The sequence below is a fragment of the Morchella sextelata genome, assembly GCF_020137385.1.
Source record: "Morchella sextelata strain SCLS chromosome Unknown scls_18, whole genome shotgun sequence".
Classification (NCBI taxonomy): Eukaryota; Fungi; Ascomycota; class Pezizomycetes; order Pezizales; family Morchellaceae; genus Morchella; species Morchella sextelata.
The window spans coordinates 1,166,815-1,182,337 of NW_025408633.1; the positions used below are offsets into that span (position 1 = coordinate 1,166,815).

Below are 15,523 nucleotides of genomic sequence, written 5' to 3' on the forward strand. Positions count from 1 at the left end.
CGTAACCAGCGCCAAGGTTGAAATATATCTAGTACGGGGTATCGTGTCTGGGAAAAAATAAAATAGACCTTGGCCGCGAACAGGCTCAGACGAAATACAGAGTCTAAAACAGATATCAGCCTTTTGTAGACGACCATGGCCGGTAATTAGCTCTACCATTTGTATCGCAGTGAATGATAATTAATCAAGAGTTTCTAAAAGCCAAATCATTCGAATTCCAGTAGAATATAATATGAATTTTTCTCCTTGATATATTCCATTGATCATGAAATTTTGCGGGAATGGCACTCGAGGAGCTGACTCTTAATGAAAACCTCAATTATACTAGCGCTATAGCTGTTGCTAATGACACTTTAAGGTGGCCTTCACAATACATTTTTGAAGGCACGCCTAAGCGGATAGTATTTAGGGGCGTGAGAAGGGGAGCTGGGTCTCGATTTAAAAAAGAGCTTCAAATGTGATGCTGGTATTTGGCCACTTCAGGTATAAAATATTAGTCAGTACGTCTGGGATCGTGAAGTACTGGGGTGCATAATACAGAAATTTTTATTACCGAAATAAACACAGCTTCAAGTTCCCAATTTGAGGTCTGTCTAAATTGTAAACCTCATACGTTTCTTGAACTTACTTGACCTGAGTATTAGCTAGGACGTACGTGTTATCTGTACATCTGGCCATGGACTTAGATCGAATATCTCTCTACTATGATCTTTCTTATACCTCAGCTTCATCCTGCTCACCTTTCCTATTGCTCACCACTGCCGAGATAACGCTCTGTTCTTTTATTCTTTGTACGATTTCACGCTAGCGGTATCCAATCCTCTCAAGAACTACATCAAGACTTCAACCATCATTCTTCAGATTCTCTCGGAGTCTACCGTATCGACTCTCTTCCTCTGTCTATTGGATCTGGTTGAATACAGCCAGAAAAAGCGCAATGTGCTTCCCCAGCCCCTTTGAATCCATCAGAGATATAGCATCAGCTATAGGCGGTTCGAGGCATTCAGGAGCGAGTCGAGACACGTGCAAAAGTACGAACGCCAATAGAGACGCCAATGATACTACGACTGATCGAGCTACAATGAAACTGGAGAAAAAGATATTGAAGGCAAAATTGAAATTCGAAAAGAAGGAAGCAAAGGAGCTGAAAAAGGCAGAAAAAAAGAGGGAGAAAGAAAGAAAAAAGGAAATGAATGCAGAAAAGAAGAAGCAACCACCGACAACTGATGGTGTATCGGACGTTCAGCATCAGAACCAAAGTTCAGAGTCGTTAGGCTCCCGTATTGGAAATAATTCGCATCATCATGGGGATTGCATTTGTAGGCACCACGGATGCGCGGTAAGTGTTTTGTCTTGACCCTTTCCAGCCTTTCAAGTATTGATTAAGTGATAGGGAGGTCCTGAGAGTTCAGATGGGTCAAATGGGTCACAAACGCCGGTATCAATCACACATTGAGCTCTTGGTAGGTGGGTCTTTTAACAGTCATATTAAACTCAAATAACTCGAACTGACTCTAGTCCAAGTGACTTTAGACAAATAACACTACCTCCTGTACTTCATGAAGTGGACCGCCGGTCGTAAAGGGCTTTGATGCACATGTATAAAGAGTGGCTTTCGAAGGCCTGCTCATGGATTATTGAGTCTGTGGGAAGTATACTAAAACGATCATGATGGGGTGGGTTGTTCCGATTGGCAGATTCATGACCCCTTCGTCGCATGGAGATTGGTAAGTGTAGAGATTCATTGTAGCCTGTGTATTGTATCTTTTATAGAGATCCATAGGTTTACTATGAAGGTCTTTCAAACCTTATTCATAGGGCTCACGTATCGGGGATTTTGATGATTAATTGTGAAAATGACAATAGTGTAAATGATCTTGGTTATGTCTCTATCTGGCTGAGAACCCAGGTAATTGTCTATCAAACGAAACCCACACTACATGTATTGGTCAATGGAGAGACATGGGCCGGAGCTTTTGCGGTTTTGGAAAAATGTATAGTTTCAGTCCAGACCTATTAGATATACTTGTCCTGATACCGACATACCGCCGCACAGTGACACCAGTAAACTGATATTTACTCAGTTGCGACGTGGCTTGCTAGTGTACTAAGGTCTCCTTTGCCCAAGATTATTGGTCACGTGAAAATATGATAGGCTGACAGCATTTCAAGCTTTCCAAAGGCTGGTATTGAGAAGTTGTGTAGGTATTGGATCTACAAACCAATCAACTATGAAACTCCATTAATTCCCTAGCTTTAGCTAGTATACCGGGAATCTAGGGTTCAGCGTTTGCCTCTAACACCACAATAAGTAAATACCAAGTCCCTATCACGACCAAAGTACCCTCCACGTCTCGAGTACATAACACAGACAATCACTCACTGAAAAGACCAGTCTATCTTATAGGCATCATATTGACAAGTGAGACCTCACAAAGTCTGCTTTGCTATCTGACTTACGTAAAGCCAATCACCCACCATCGCTTTCCAACAATCCTTGATTTTAACGCACATATACTACGTACGTACCAGCAAGTTTTTAACCGGCTAGCTATTTACTGCCCCCCTGGCACCACCCAGCTCCCAGATCCCACCGTACTTATAAAAGGGCTGGCCCGGCACTTCAAAAACACACTTCACAACCTTCCTTCACACCATCATCCCTCATACCCACAATGTGTTTCGGACGCAAACGGAAAGCAGAGCCCGGGGCCCTCCCACCAACACCCACCGGAAGACAGGCGAGCAGGGGTCACAGTAGCTCAGACGACGGCATGGGCGCGCCGGCGAGAACATATGTCCCGATCGTGGCCGACGAGCCAAAGGGCCGTCATGTAAGTTAGTGCGTGAAGAGTGGCATGGTTGTGTTGGCTGACGAGTGATCGCAGGGTGGGTTAAGTGAAGCTGGGTTTGGTGGTGGTACGGGACATGGCGCTGGGAACGATGGGGGTGGGGGGGGTGGTGGAGGGGACTAGGGTTCGAGGGAGGATGCGTTCTTAGTAAGCCAGTCAAGCCAGTCGTATTCTGTGCTTCACTACCGGCCTTTTTCGCTTTTTTCCCGCTCTTTTTTTTTCTCTTTGGGATGGTCCTTTATTTTTTTTTTTCGAATAGTTAGTGAATAATGTAATCTCACACAAGTCTCGACTTGTGTAGCTTAGTAGTAATCACAATCGGTATGCACAGAGTTTTCCTAATAGTACTAGTAGCTAGGGTGTAAGCTGCCGAGTGATTGATTATGATACATGCTATCTCTATGCTTGACCTTATCCCGGACGTGGACAGGGGCCTCGGCGGTCGGAAATAAGTATTTATATAATCATTCTAATCCCTGGGTGTATTCGTGTAATCTATGAGGAGATGTACTGTTTAGATTATATATTTTCGTTGCTTTAATTAGTAGGACTATGAGGGTTTCAGATATTTAGGGCCCGTTTGGCTGCCGGTCGAAATGGAGTTACGGGAAACACCGTACACACTGTAGAAGCAGACGTACAGACACTATAACTCCCACACTCTATCGTATGAGTTTCAGCACACTCTATCCGAAATACGTGCCTCCGTTAGTATCTGACAATTGTCAACACTATGATAATGCTGTCTATCGCACACGGATATACGTGGTTCTCTGTGCTGTTATAATTGCTCTATATGAGAGCACTCTGTCCCTTCCTGTGCTCCTCGGTGCAGTAAAAGCAGTACTTTCTCTGGATGGAGCAGACTTCAATATTCACCCTCCGCATCACGAGACAATTTGGACGGCAGTCTATATAGCCACGCCGGGGAGTTCTCCGTCTGATAATTATCTACGGGATTGAGCTGGGTATGAGGCCAGCTGCATGGATATGTCAATTGAAATCTTTAGTGACAGAAAGGGGTAAGGTGCACTATATCCTCTCCAGAATCTCTAGCGGGAGCACGGCGGTATCGGTGAGTACAATTCTCCCCTTGAACAGCAAGATGCTTGATATTCTAGCTAGTTCTACTAACTAATTGTCAGAGACCCTGAATACATCGCAGATTAACCCAGTTTGACAATAGGTCAGCCAGTCGACCCATGAGCCAGGAAATCTGGTCATGGCTGGAACGCAACATTTATATGAAAACAACTTTTATGAACCACCGTTCATTTATGTCCGCCTACCCTCCTACGATATGGAGATGATGCCACTTCCCATGGATGAAACAGAAAAAAATGAAAGATGAAAAATGAAAGATGAAAACGCCAGATAAATGCAAGTACAACAACATATGACAGCAGAAATAGCATAGGGCATCCCCAGAAAAACAATTAAGCCCACACGGTTGAGTGGAGTACAATCCTGATTAAGGCAAAAAAATGACAAAAAAGAAAATCCTAGCTGAAAAGAAATCCAGGGTTACTATATAGCATCAATAGCGTACGTTCAAACTCCTTAAAAATAGTCACCTCCCGAAACAATAAAACGCTACTCTTGAGACTCAGAATTCTCAATGGTAATGATGGCTTGCTTGACCCTCTCTAAATCCCACCTCTTATTGACATAAGGGCCGAGCGAACAACATCCTTGGACGATATCAATAATGCGTTCGTCCAGGGCTGCTGGAAGCTTTCCGGCCCTTGTCAATGCTGTAAGTGTGAACACACGTTCCATTCCTATTCAAGGTCAGTACACCAGACCCAGAAAGTGGACAAGGAGAAATAGAAGACTCACTTGTGCCAAACTTGTGCATTAGTTCGACCAATATCACGCCCAATGCAAATAAATCTCTTCCAATTAGGTCATCGTCCATAACGCCTGCCTGTGGCCTATAAAACTCGGTACCCACAGCAACGCTCGGGGTCGTAGCCCCAGTGCTTTCCGTAACATTTTTTACGAGCCCGAAATCCCCGATGCGAGGAATGACAATAGCGTTGTGGGTATCGCATTTGCAACACCTCCGACCCTCATAGGTATCGAGGAAAATGTTTCCCGGTTTCAAATCTCTATGAGCGATTTTCTTCTCGTGGAGGTAAGCAACGCCATCAAGAAGACCGGAAAACAACCTTAATGAGGCGATAAGGCAGAAGCAATGTTTCGGGCCACCATGTGGGGGGGAATCCGAGGACAAGTATGAGGTCAGTCCAAGCTTATGAAGTGACATCTGGATATGAAGGGTGACCACAGATGCAGATCGTCTGTTCTCCTGCCCACGCCCCTTTGTGGTTGACTTTATCATGGCACCGTTACCCGCTGAAAAGATCGCTGATTCCGCGAGGTCAGATTCGGAGTATAAGTGCGCTGACTCGTCTTCGGAAGCTAGTTTGAAGTTGACTGAAGGTTTGTTCCCGCGGTGGTTTGAGGAACGTCGAGATATAGAATCGTGTGCTAACCGCGCCTTGGGGGAGAATGACCTTGGAATACACTCTACTGATTCGCCCGAGCTCTCCTCAGAATTGCCGTCCATGTGGCCCATGCTACCCACCTCGATCTCCTTGCTCAAAGATTTTGATTCATTTAAGCTACCAAGAGTTTTGACCCTGCTTTCGTCAGGCTCAATATCAAATATAATGTTTAACTCTGATAGCTCGGCCTGATCCTCGTCATTAGGAAGGTCCTCGTCATTAGGAAGGTCATCGTTACTCGTTGGGCCGTCGTTACTAGTTGGGTCATAGTTACTCGTTGGATCATAGTTACTCGTTGGATCATGCTTAGAGACGTTCACTTCGTCAACTTGAGTAGCAGCACCAACATTCACATCGACTGTAGCCACTGGCCCGGCGGCAAACTGCTCAGCAATCAACCCATCAATCCAGCTGGCATAATACCTGACGATATTATTATGTTCAAGGGTCGCCATTGTGTTAACCTCCCTCACGACCCTCTCAAATGCTCCGATACCATCCTCTTGGACCTTTTTAAACATTTCATGCTTAAGTGCCACCTTTTTGATAGCATACTCAGCTCCATCGAGACGATTGCGAACGTGGAACACGGAACCGAACCCGCCTTTCCCAAGAAACCCTAGCTCGATGAAATCGGACGTATACCGTGATGGTTTAATTATAACATTGATGCTAGGCGTGGTTGGTGTTGGTTTGGGCTCCTTGTCCACTGGGAAAAACGACGGTGGGCTTTCAGCCAGTGCTGGAGCAGTACTAGGCCGGTACTTTGTACCCTTTGCAGCATTTGCTAGTATACTCAACGAAGAGCACCGTTGAAGGACCTTTCGTCCATCCAAGCTCCTACCAGCAGGAACGGTTTCTGTCATTACCCTTTTGAGGATGGGCGGACCGGGAACGACCGCAGCCGAATTCTCCCTGAGAACCATTGACAACTGACTATCCTCCACAACATGACCTGCCACTTCTCCACCTGCACTTTGCTGTACGCTCCGCTGCAAAAGAGCATCGACGCCGTCTAGATAGGTCTGGCGTACACTCGCCAATTCGGGACGAGCAAAGTTCTCGCTGTTGGGTGGAGCTATCCCATGGTCAGATAATAGTCGAGCAATCGTCTGAAACGATTCTTCTGCTGCAGCGGGATGAGAGACCCGTGATGAAACGAACGCTTCTAGCAAGGCATTGAATACGATGCTGTATTGATGATTGGCAGCGAAAGGTGAGATTGGCGGATGGGGGGGAGATTCAGCCGAGTAGATAGTTACTGGGCTAGTAGAGGAGGAAGAGTTAACGGCTGCAGTGGGTACGGAGGGATTCGGCCCCAGGTTATCAGGAAGAGCTGTGGGGGATGATGAAAGACCAGCAGAATCTCCAGAAACAGCGGACGCCGAACTACTGAGATCCTCAGACTCAGAACTGCTCTCATCATCACTGTCGCCAGGTTTTCTAAAGAGGGAGCGTTGCATGATGGAGGTATTAGATAGCGGTAAAAGGAGAAGATGAAAGATGATGCTGTAAAAGTGATGATAGAACTTGATGATGGAACTTGATGGAACTTGATGACAGTGACGTTGGTGAAGATGATGAGGAAGGGGCATGAAACGAGGAACTCAAGCCATATTGGAGAGACAGGAGAATGTAGGTAGGAGTAGATCCTCCCAACAGATGAGGCCCAGGACACGTGGTCAGTCGTGGGGTAGAACCTCTGGGAAGACGCGTCGGATCGGCGAGGGACCGCAAATAGGGCTCTGATTCGTAGCTATAATGATCTCAGGGGTGCGAACAATCCGAACCACCTACTGGTGGGTTTTCAAGCTTGTCAAATGTTAATATGCTTAGATATATGTGCAACATAGAATATATACATCATGCAATAAAACGATGCCACCGATTGCTTCCCCACTAGTTTTCAGCGTAAAACTTGTCATGAAGGGAAAAAAAAGGTGTGTACCAATCAATTGTAACCGTGAAACTGCGTATGCTGCCAACCGTTCCCCGCTCTGTCTAAGGCGGCGGCGGTGGTGAGGGAAACCGCGGTAGAAGGCCGTCGAAGCCAGAAGATCTGCGGAAGACGCAGGCCCTGCGCAACGCTAGGTAGGGGTCGATGGGGGGTTGGGTGGGCCGTGCGCCGCAACCCCTCTTAAGGTTGAGGCTCTCGGATGCGGATGCGTGGATGCCAAGACGTCAACGACGCATGCCTGTGCCTGCCTGTCCTGTTCTCGCAGCTTCGCGCTTCATGGGCATGCATATTGTCCACTCCATGCTTCATGTAGAGCACCCATCATGCAGCCCTACACTTAGTAACACTTTGACCATCGTAGCTGGCCAGTGAGGAAATCTCGGAGCATAGATATGTGGCCTTGCTCGATCAACCCTTCCTCGGACTCTGTGCTTAACCGAGCGCCAAATTAACTGAGCGCAGATCTGTATTCCGGCGGTTGGACTTTGAAAGACGTGTGAGGCTGATTTGGATTCGAAGAGATGACTGCGCGGTAGGTAGATACTGTTAATACGGAACTGTGGTCCATGTTTTGGGAGGGTACCGGCCGGAGATATTGATCAGCATCTGTGTGTTAGATATTGATTGATCGCCGTGTATCAGTCTGGGGCCCGTGCTGGAGCCTTTGTGCATGGTCTAGTGTGAAGTGGTCTTATGAGTGTGTTTCTGCAACTGGCGAAGAAACAAATCTCCAAAACGAAACGTTTCTCAGACGCTCTTGGAGATATGGGCGTATATAATTGCAATTGGCGAATAGAAACCAAGGCCCAAAAGGGTGGATATAAATTGAACATCAACATGCACCGCTGGAATAGACAAAACAGAACCCGAGATTCACCTATCCACCCACGGCAATTAGCAAAAACAGCAGCGGCAAACAATTGAGAGATAGAGGATGGAATCTAGTTTGTGTTTGAAACTCGATCTCGACGTTGCCATGGGGCTAATGATATTTTTAGCACTGGACCAACGAGGACACAGTGTTCGTTGTTGGTGCATCATGCCAAAGATGGCTAACATCGTTGCAATTGATAATCGAGGAGGAGGATTGCCGCTTTAATAATTGGGCTGCTGATTGGTGAGTTCGAGCTGGCTAGCTAGCATCTCTCACAGTGATTGACACGCCAGCATTTTCGTAGGAACTGTTGATAATCAGAAAATAGCCGGTAGAACCAGCTCTTGGCTGATCTCTCCTGTCACACGATAAATGATGTCGAATTTGTTGCTTGATATTAGATATCGAGTGAGAAACTATGAACGAGTTCCTTGTTTTTTTGCTTTTGTTAATTCATTAATCGTATGCAGCCCGGAGGCTATGACGATATCCTCTCTAAGTTTACTAATGCATGAACGAGTTCCTCGTGCTACGGAAGTCAAGTGATTAGTCTTCAGGCAATTAAGTTTTTCGAACACGATTGGATGTGCGAGTGTAAAACAAGAAAGACGAACCTGGTAGTAACTTGGATCATGCCCGTTCAAAGATACAATTAATAATTAATAGCCAACTATAGTCGATGAATTCGAGCGGAGGTTGATGGATGGGATTTAGTAACTGCTGTAAACAACGAGCAGAAAATAATCATAATTGACTGCTGCAATAATCATCGGTTGTAGTGCAGCAGATAAATTCAGCATTAATTTCGTGTATTGATAAATTCCAGAAAGCCGATGCCGGAGACATAAAAGGGCAAACAAAAAGAAACGATGGTGTTAGTGGTGGTGGTGAACGAGGAAGAAAGGAAAAAAGGAAGTAGTCAGAGGACACGAAAAAAAAAAAAAATATTGAACGAGCAGGTCTCATATGTTGCTACCACACCGAGTTTGGAGTCATGGGCCGCTGTATTCCTACACCAGCGTATAAACGGGAACAGCCACCTTTGTCTCATGACCCAAATTGAGTCAATGGAGACACAGAGAGAATATTATTGTAGTACATGCATAGATCCTCAAACCTTAACTTTGAAGACAGAAACTTGATGGGGGTTCTCTGGGCCTCCTAACTATTCGAGTTCCCAGCATAATATTATGTAGTAATTCAACCTACTACCAACCTCCATTCTCAATGCTACATGCGGCTGGGAATCGTTTTGCGAAAGAAATTGGGATACTTAGTAGATGGGAATTTTTCCTGGAAGGGGGGGGGGTCTTAGTCTCGTACCAGCGCTCCTGCCGAGCAAGCTGCTCGTTCGGAGGGGATGGGTTTAATTAGTGTGGTCGACGAGTCCGATCGAGTTGATTTTTACTAATTGGCTCGAGCAACTCGTGCGTTTAGCAGGATTGCTCCGCTCGACTCGTGAAACTACCTCTGCTCGTGGCAAAACTCGAGCTTTCCAATAAATATATTTAATGCCGGCCTAATTCCTGATAAGGGGAAATGTTGAAAGTAATCTTTGCGAAAAATAGATTTTTTGGTTCCAATTGGGCCAAATAGCCTTTCATCTATCGATATGTGCTCAAATCCTATATGATTAGAAAGCTCGAGCAGCTCGAGTCGATTTCCCTAATAGCCCGGTAAACGCATCAATAATCCCTTTTCACATATAAATAAAGTGGTAAAAGGCACAAAAGGGCACGAAAAAGCACATTTACAGTCGATGTCTTGTGTAAATGCATCTGTGGATGCTTTTTCCTACGACTTTACAGCTTGTAATGCCTTTTCCCTACGGCTTTTACCATTTCCGGACCCTTTTTCCATTTCCTCCGGAAAATATTTCTTTTTTCCGATGAAGCCTTTATTAGAATCTCAAGATACTTGATCTTTGAAACAAAATATGTATACAGCATCACCAGATGTTCCTCTATGTTAATGGGCTTGTAACATTTGGGGAATACAATTGAAATTTAGAAAGCGTATTGTTCAATTGGAATGTAGAGGCAGTTCTGTGATTGTAACTCTCGGCCTTCGGGTGTTCCCCTTGATCAATATGATCGATTGTGTTGCCGGTTTCAATGCATCTGTGAAGTATATTGTAAATCAATGCGATCACAGGTAGAGCCAACAAAGCTTATTCCCCCGACCCTAAATGCCACGAAGTCGCATGTAAATTAGTAGGTATGTAAAGTCGTTGGTAAAGTCGTCCAATTTCCCTAGCTACGACTTTACTGATGCATTTACCTACCGAGAATTACTATATAATCGAGAAACGACTTTCCCGATACACGTGCCAGTGCACATTTACCAATGATGCCTTTACCGACGACTTTGCTGATTCATTTACAGGGTCATTAGAGTTTTGATAAATTGCGCGGGAAAGCTCGACTCGTGACTCCTCCTGCTCGACCCTGCTCGAGGATAAAGCTCGAGCTGTGGACTCGAGCTGTGGACTCGACTCGTCGACTACACTAGTACTAGGATGGGTAGGAGCACAGTGGAACCTATACTTGTGCTGCCGTAACACTCGGCGAGAGTTCTTAAGTTTATCGCGTACTACCTACATGTACGCACCTTATGTTCACCGTACATACATACCCGCCGGAGCTCTGTGCCTGCACTTTCGAGGGTGGTGTGGTGCACAGGCTTGGCAAAGGCTTAAATCCAGCCAGTGCCGGGACCGGGGAGACACGTGCGTGGGATGATGGGTGATGGGTGGGGCAACACCCCTTCCTTCATCGCACCGGGTCCCTGAGTTTTATCACAGCTGTGGACCCTGCCTGACCTTTACTTTACCCCATGAAATAGCCAGATTTTTTATTTCGCAAATACGATCGATCTTTTATCTACAGCCAACGAAACATGCAGAAAGTACATGTATGTAGTGGCGGTTTCCTCAAGAAAACTCATAGCCGGCAATACGATCACCCACCATCTTCGCCACCCCAACCTTGACGCCCACCCTCTCCGCCTTCCTCCTAAACTTCTTGATGAAGCGCTTCCCCCTGCTCCCATACTTGCCCATCGGATACATCCTGATGATCTTCAAGAACCTAAACCGTGTCTCCTTCTCCTTCAGCAACTCCCCCAACCAGCTCATGGTAAACTCCCACGGCAGCCATACCTCCAGCGCTTCCAACGCCGCCGGCAGCGCCGCCGCAAACTCCAACCGCCACGCAACCCCGGGCGTAAAGGTGGCGAACGTCATCCCCCAGATAGCCCCATAATTGCAGACTACCTCTCGTAGCAGCGGGAAGGCCTTGAGCGACCCGACCTTGCCGTGGGTGCCGTCGCGTGCCTGCACCTTCGCCAGGTTGACGGCGAGGTGCTGCAGCGTCGGGCGCACGATCTGCAGCGCGGCCGCGAACGCCTCGTCGCAGGCGTGCGCGGGGTTGAAGCGGCCGCCGGCGTCGTCGTACTCGAGGTGCTTGAGCTTGCTGGCGACGCGGAACATGATGGCCAGTGTGGAGCCGTGGAGCTCGCAGGCGAGCAGGCGCAGGTGCGTGACGCGGGAGGCGCCGTGCCACGCGGGGTTCTCGGGGAGGAGGGCGGCGGTGGTGGTGACGTGGTGGGCCGTGAGGGTTCTGAGGTTGGGGAGGAGGAGCATGGGGATGATGTGCTGCGCGGTGGTGGTGGACTCGGAGTGGACGGTGAGGGTGTGGATGCCCTGCATGCCGGTTGTGGAGAGGGGTGGTACGCCGGGGGCGGGGACGGAGGGGCCGTACTCCCGGAGGAGCCCGAACGGATCGGTGAGGTTGGGCCCGAAGTCGGGCGGGTAGCTGATGGCGAGTGTCTCGACGTTTTTCAACATGTGGCACAGGAGCAGGGCCTGGTCGCCCTCCCATCTCACCGCGAGCTCGAGGCCGAGCTTCGATGCGGCAGCGGTAAAGAGGGCGTTCTCGTGCGATGTGACCTTCGGCTTGTGCTCCGTTCCCCATCTGATGCTGATGCTCCTGATGTACGCCGCGAGGTACGGGCGGGCAATGAGCGTGCGGAGGAGCTGCCAGGGCCTTTTGTGCTTGGACGTGGAGGTCGGGCTGTAGCCGACGTCGACGGTCCGGTAGATGAACCGCTCGGCGTTCTTGCGGAGGCGGCGGGAGACACGGCCGAGGGCGAGGAAGGTGTTGAGGCGGGGGGTGGGGTCGAGCTTGGGGTTGTAGGAGCTGTAGAGAGCGGAGAGGATCTGGTAGATGATCTCGTTGGGGAGGTCTTGGAGGACTGCCATGGCTACCGGTTTGGATGGATGGGGGGGGTTTAATTGGAATTGTGATGGATGAATTGGGATTGTGATAGATGAATTAGGATTGTGATAGATGAATTGGGATATGTGGGGGTGAAGCAAGCTCTGTATGGATGGGTGGGTGGGGTGGGATGGGATATCGGCTTGCATACCGCTGGTTTTTGACGTCTTTGTGCGTCTTGGCGGCTTTGGTTTTGCCCGCCCGCCCTGCCCTGCCCGTCGTTAGGACTTAAGGTGGAATCTGGGTGAAATGGGTGGTCGTCATCTTACCAGTACGGAGCTTCTTCCATGGCGGTTTGAGTTTGAGAGGGCTATTTTTACTTGGGTACTTGTTATCTACTTGTGAATACAGAGTCAATTCATGAATTACAGATACATGGATAGAATGTCTTCACTACATGTATGTACTCGATAGTTCATCTCAGATATGCGAAAGTGATATATCGACGTGCATATATGTATGATACTGGCCAGCCAATCGATAGACGCCCCCATTGACGGGAGTCTGACAGGGGTGATGCGGATGATCGACACCGCTTATCTCGAACAGGGTAAGCTTGGAGCTCCTCCACCAACGAGCACACCTCCACTCGTGCCACACAGCCAAACACCTTGCGGGGTGGGGTTCTTATCGGCCCCGTTTATCAAGACTTCATGTATGTATGTACTCTGGACCTTAGTGTGGTCCGCGAGGCATTGACGCCCGAGGCCTCGAGAGAGCTCAATGCGTGGGGGTCGACGAGGCGAGCGTGCTCGAAGTAAACTCCCTCTTTTCTTGCTCACTTTGAACTGCTCGAGGTTTAGGTACATGTAATCATAGTATTAGTGGCATGTATCCAGTAGGTTTGATATTTCCGATAGGAACATTGGAAGTGCTCCCTACTACCAGTATTACAATAAAATGCAATTTTGACAGATCTAAATATAGTAATTATCTGCTTCGACCCGGCTCGAGCACCTCGAGGCATCACCCCTCTTTACACGAGCAAGTAAAGACATGGTGGACCATATGTACGAGGTAGAGGCATGCACCTCGAGACACTTGCCTCCACTATTGCATGCCGTACGAAAATACGCCAAGCTCATGATTTTGGGTGTGTGCAATAAGGCCCAGTTCAAAAATGTCAGGAAGATACTACATGTAGTACTCGCCTCACTAACTTAGTCTTAGGCTTAGTTTCTGGTATGTATGTATTAAGAAGTTCTCGATTTCCCCGCCACGAAAAGATCGGTCGAGGCATGTTTGGTATACTTTAATGATGTTATAACGTTAATGACCGGTCCCATATCATTCACACATACGATTACGAAATGGAAAGCGCAACTCATGCCCCGGCCCGGGCCCCGGCGCATATTTGTCCAAGAAGCAAAATTGATAGGTGATATTTCACACGAGCGGATCCGGGTTATTCTTCCTCCGTGAAACTTTAGATTCTTTAATATATTCAGCTGTTACATATCCTTTATTCCAGGGCTACAATCCTGGCCGTGGCCCAAGTATACTTGTAATTGCGCTGGTACCAATTGACACTGCCGCGTACCCATAATTAGCCCAAGTCAACTAAAAGAGGAAGCTGAACTGGGGGGATCTTACAAACTCCTCCTCCCCGCAATCCTCGGGTGGGTGGCCCAACTTCCGCCGAGCATGACGTTGTGCTTCCCGTCAAAGAAATCCGCTACACAAGTGATTCTTAGCTTCATCTTGGGTTATGAGACTTTGTTCAGTCCATATGTACTTACCGGTGTACTCGGGATACATCTCGTCCTCCTTGAAGCCCTCGTGGCGCTCTAGGATAGTGCTGGTCCATTCCCAGGCACCGCCTGTTGCGGCGCGCCCGAGTGGTGTCCCCCCGCTGGGAATGACCGACGTGGGGTGCCAGAATTTGAGGCCGACGTTGTTGCCCCGGATGTCGGCGAAGATGGAGGATGGGCTTGGTGGTGACTCGCGGACGCCATTGTTGATTAGATGTCTGGTGAGGATGGAATTAGTATACATTCTTGGCCACTCCTTGTGGTTATCTAGGATGCAGCATGCGCAGTGATTGATACTTACCCATTGACAGCATCGATCCTCTTTCCCAGAGTCTTCTCTGCAACGTCTAATGATTCAACATACTCGTATAGGGCTCTCACTTCATCTGCGGTGGGTATCCTTCCGCCCATCCATTTTGCGCAGCCCTGGAGTTCGTCATAGGATGCCATGACCGGCCACTCACCGGCGAGCTTCAACGAGACGGGGCCGAAGACAGTTTTAACAAAGAGGGAGGAGATGAAATGCTCTAGTGAGCTGTCCGTGCCGTTTCCGTTTTGATAGGTAGTGCCGTTCCCATTTTGATGAGCAGCACCGTTCCCATTTTGATAAATAGCTCCGTTCAACTTTGGACCGGAGAAAGTCCAAGAAGCAGGAATATTGTTGGAGGATTGTGAATGAAGATATTTGGCATACTCCTCGTTAGTGATGGGATGTGATCTAACCTTGAATGCTGGCACCTCAATGCCGTGACGTATCGGTTTCTCATTGTCCCATCCGAAGTATCGCTGTTGGTAACCACAGTCCCCGTTTCTAGCCGACCCATTAGATGTATGGGTTTCATGGTCGTCAATACCGACACTAATAATCTTCTTTGGGATTTCAGTCCATTTCTCGGCGTTTTTGGTGTTTGCTCCTCTTCTCAATTCCCACTCTCTACCAGAAACAAAATCGGGTTTAACCACACCGGGCGGTGGGAGTGTATCTTCGCTTTGTACAAGCATATAAAGCAGTGTTTCTAAATGCATAGCCTCATGTTCAAACGCCAACCAAAGGGCGCGTTGAAGTTTAGAAGAGTCCACACGGGCTACCTCGCCTGTGCCGTATAGCGCCAGGATCCTCGCTCTAACTCTGCGAGAGTAATCTAGAATTTCATCTAATTCAGGCCAGGAATTCGGTATTTCACTGTGTTTATGGCACTGGTTGGGGTCGTCGACGTCGGGGTCGATCCCGCGCTGAAAGATGTCTTGATATTTCTGCCCCGGGCTAGTCATCTTTCCATCCGACGCGCGAGAAATCTGAAT

At 47.9% G+C, this 15,523-nt stretch overlaps 6 protein-coding genes across 6 annotated transcripts; 3 read left to right on the plus strand and 3 right to left on the minus strand.

The window, feature by feature from the left end:
• Positions 1-460: 460 nt before the first annotated feature.
• H6S33_004821 (uncharacterized protein) lies at positions 461-1,527 on the plus strand (the record flags this gene model as incomplete). The annotated part of the gene is made up of 9 exons (XM_044836182.1): positions 461-500; positions 568-587; positions 645-651; positions 809-939; positions 990-1,031; positions 1,100-1,259; positions 1,324-1,339; positions 1,394-1,463; positions 1,525-1,527. The coding sequence occupies 9 exons, from the start codon at positions 461-463 to the stop codon at positions 1,525-1,527; spliced, it is 489 nt and encodes a 162-aa protein (XP_044690794.1).
• A 141-nt stretch (positions 1,528-1,668) lies between these two features.
• Positions 1,669-2,264, plus strand: H6S33_004822 (uncharacterized protein; the record flags this gene model as incomplete). The annotated part of the gene is made up of 5 exons (XM_044836183.1): positions 1,669-1,727; positions 1,867-1,994; positions 2,085-2,112; positions 2,173-2,205; positions 2,255-2,264. The coding sequence occupies 5 exons, from the start codon at positions 1,669-1,671 to the stop codon at positions 2,262-2,264; spliced, it is 258 nt and encodes an 85-aa protein (XP_044690795.1).
• A 411-nt stretch (positions 2,265-2,675) lies between these two features.
• H6S33_004823 (uncharacterized protein) lies at positions 2,676-2,975 on the plus strand (the record flags this gene model as incomplete). The annotated part of the gene is made up of 2 exons (XM_044836184.1): positions 2,676-2,834; positions 2,889-2,975. 2 exons carry the CDS (start codon positions 2,676-2,678, stop codon positions 2,973-2,975), a joined length of 246 nt encoding a protein of 81 aa, XP_044690796.1.
• Positions 2,976-4,445: 1,470 nt separating this feature from the next.
• On the minus strand, positions 4,446-6,825 carry H6S33_004824 (uncharacterized protein; the record flags this gene model as incomplete). The annotated part of the gene is made up of 4 exons (XM_044836185.1): positions 4,446-4,633; positions 4,692-6,440; positions 6,511-6,553; positions 6,625-6,825. 4 exons carry the CDS (start codon positions 6,823-6,825, stop codon positions 4,446-4,448), a joined length of 2,181 nt encoding a protein of 726 aa, XP_044690797.1.
• Positions 6,826-11,125: 4,300 nt separating this feature from the next.
• H6S33_004825 (uncharacterized protein) lies at positions 11,126-12,454 on the minus strand (the record flags this gene model as incomplete). The annotated part of the gene is made up of 1 exon (XM_044836186.1): positions 11,126-12,454. One exon carries the CDS (start codon positions 12,452-12,454, stop codon positions 11,126-11,128), a length of 1,329 nt encoding a protein of 442 aa, XP_044690798.1.
• A 1,478-nt stretch (positions 12,455-13,932) lies between these two features.
• On the minus strand, positions 13,933-15,493 carry H6S33_004826 (uncharacterized protein; the record flags this gene model as incomplete). The annotated part of the gene is made up of 4 exons (XM_044836189.1): positions 13,933-13,999; positions 14,064-14,145; positions 14,210-14,439; positions 14,523-15,493. 4 exons carry the CDS (start codon positions 15,491-15,493, stop codon positions 13,933-13,935), a joined length of 1,350 nt encoding a protein of 449 aa, XP_044690799.1.
• Positions 15,494-15,523: the final 30 nt, after the last annotated feature.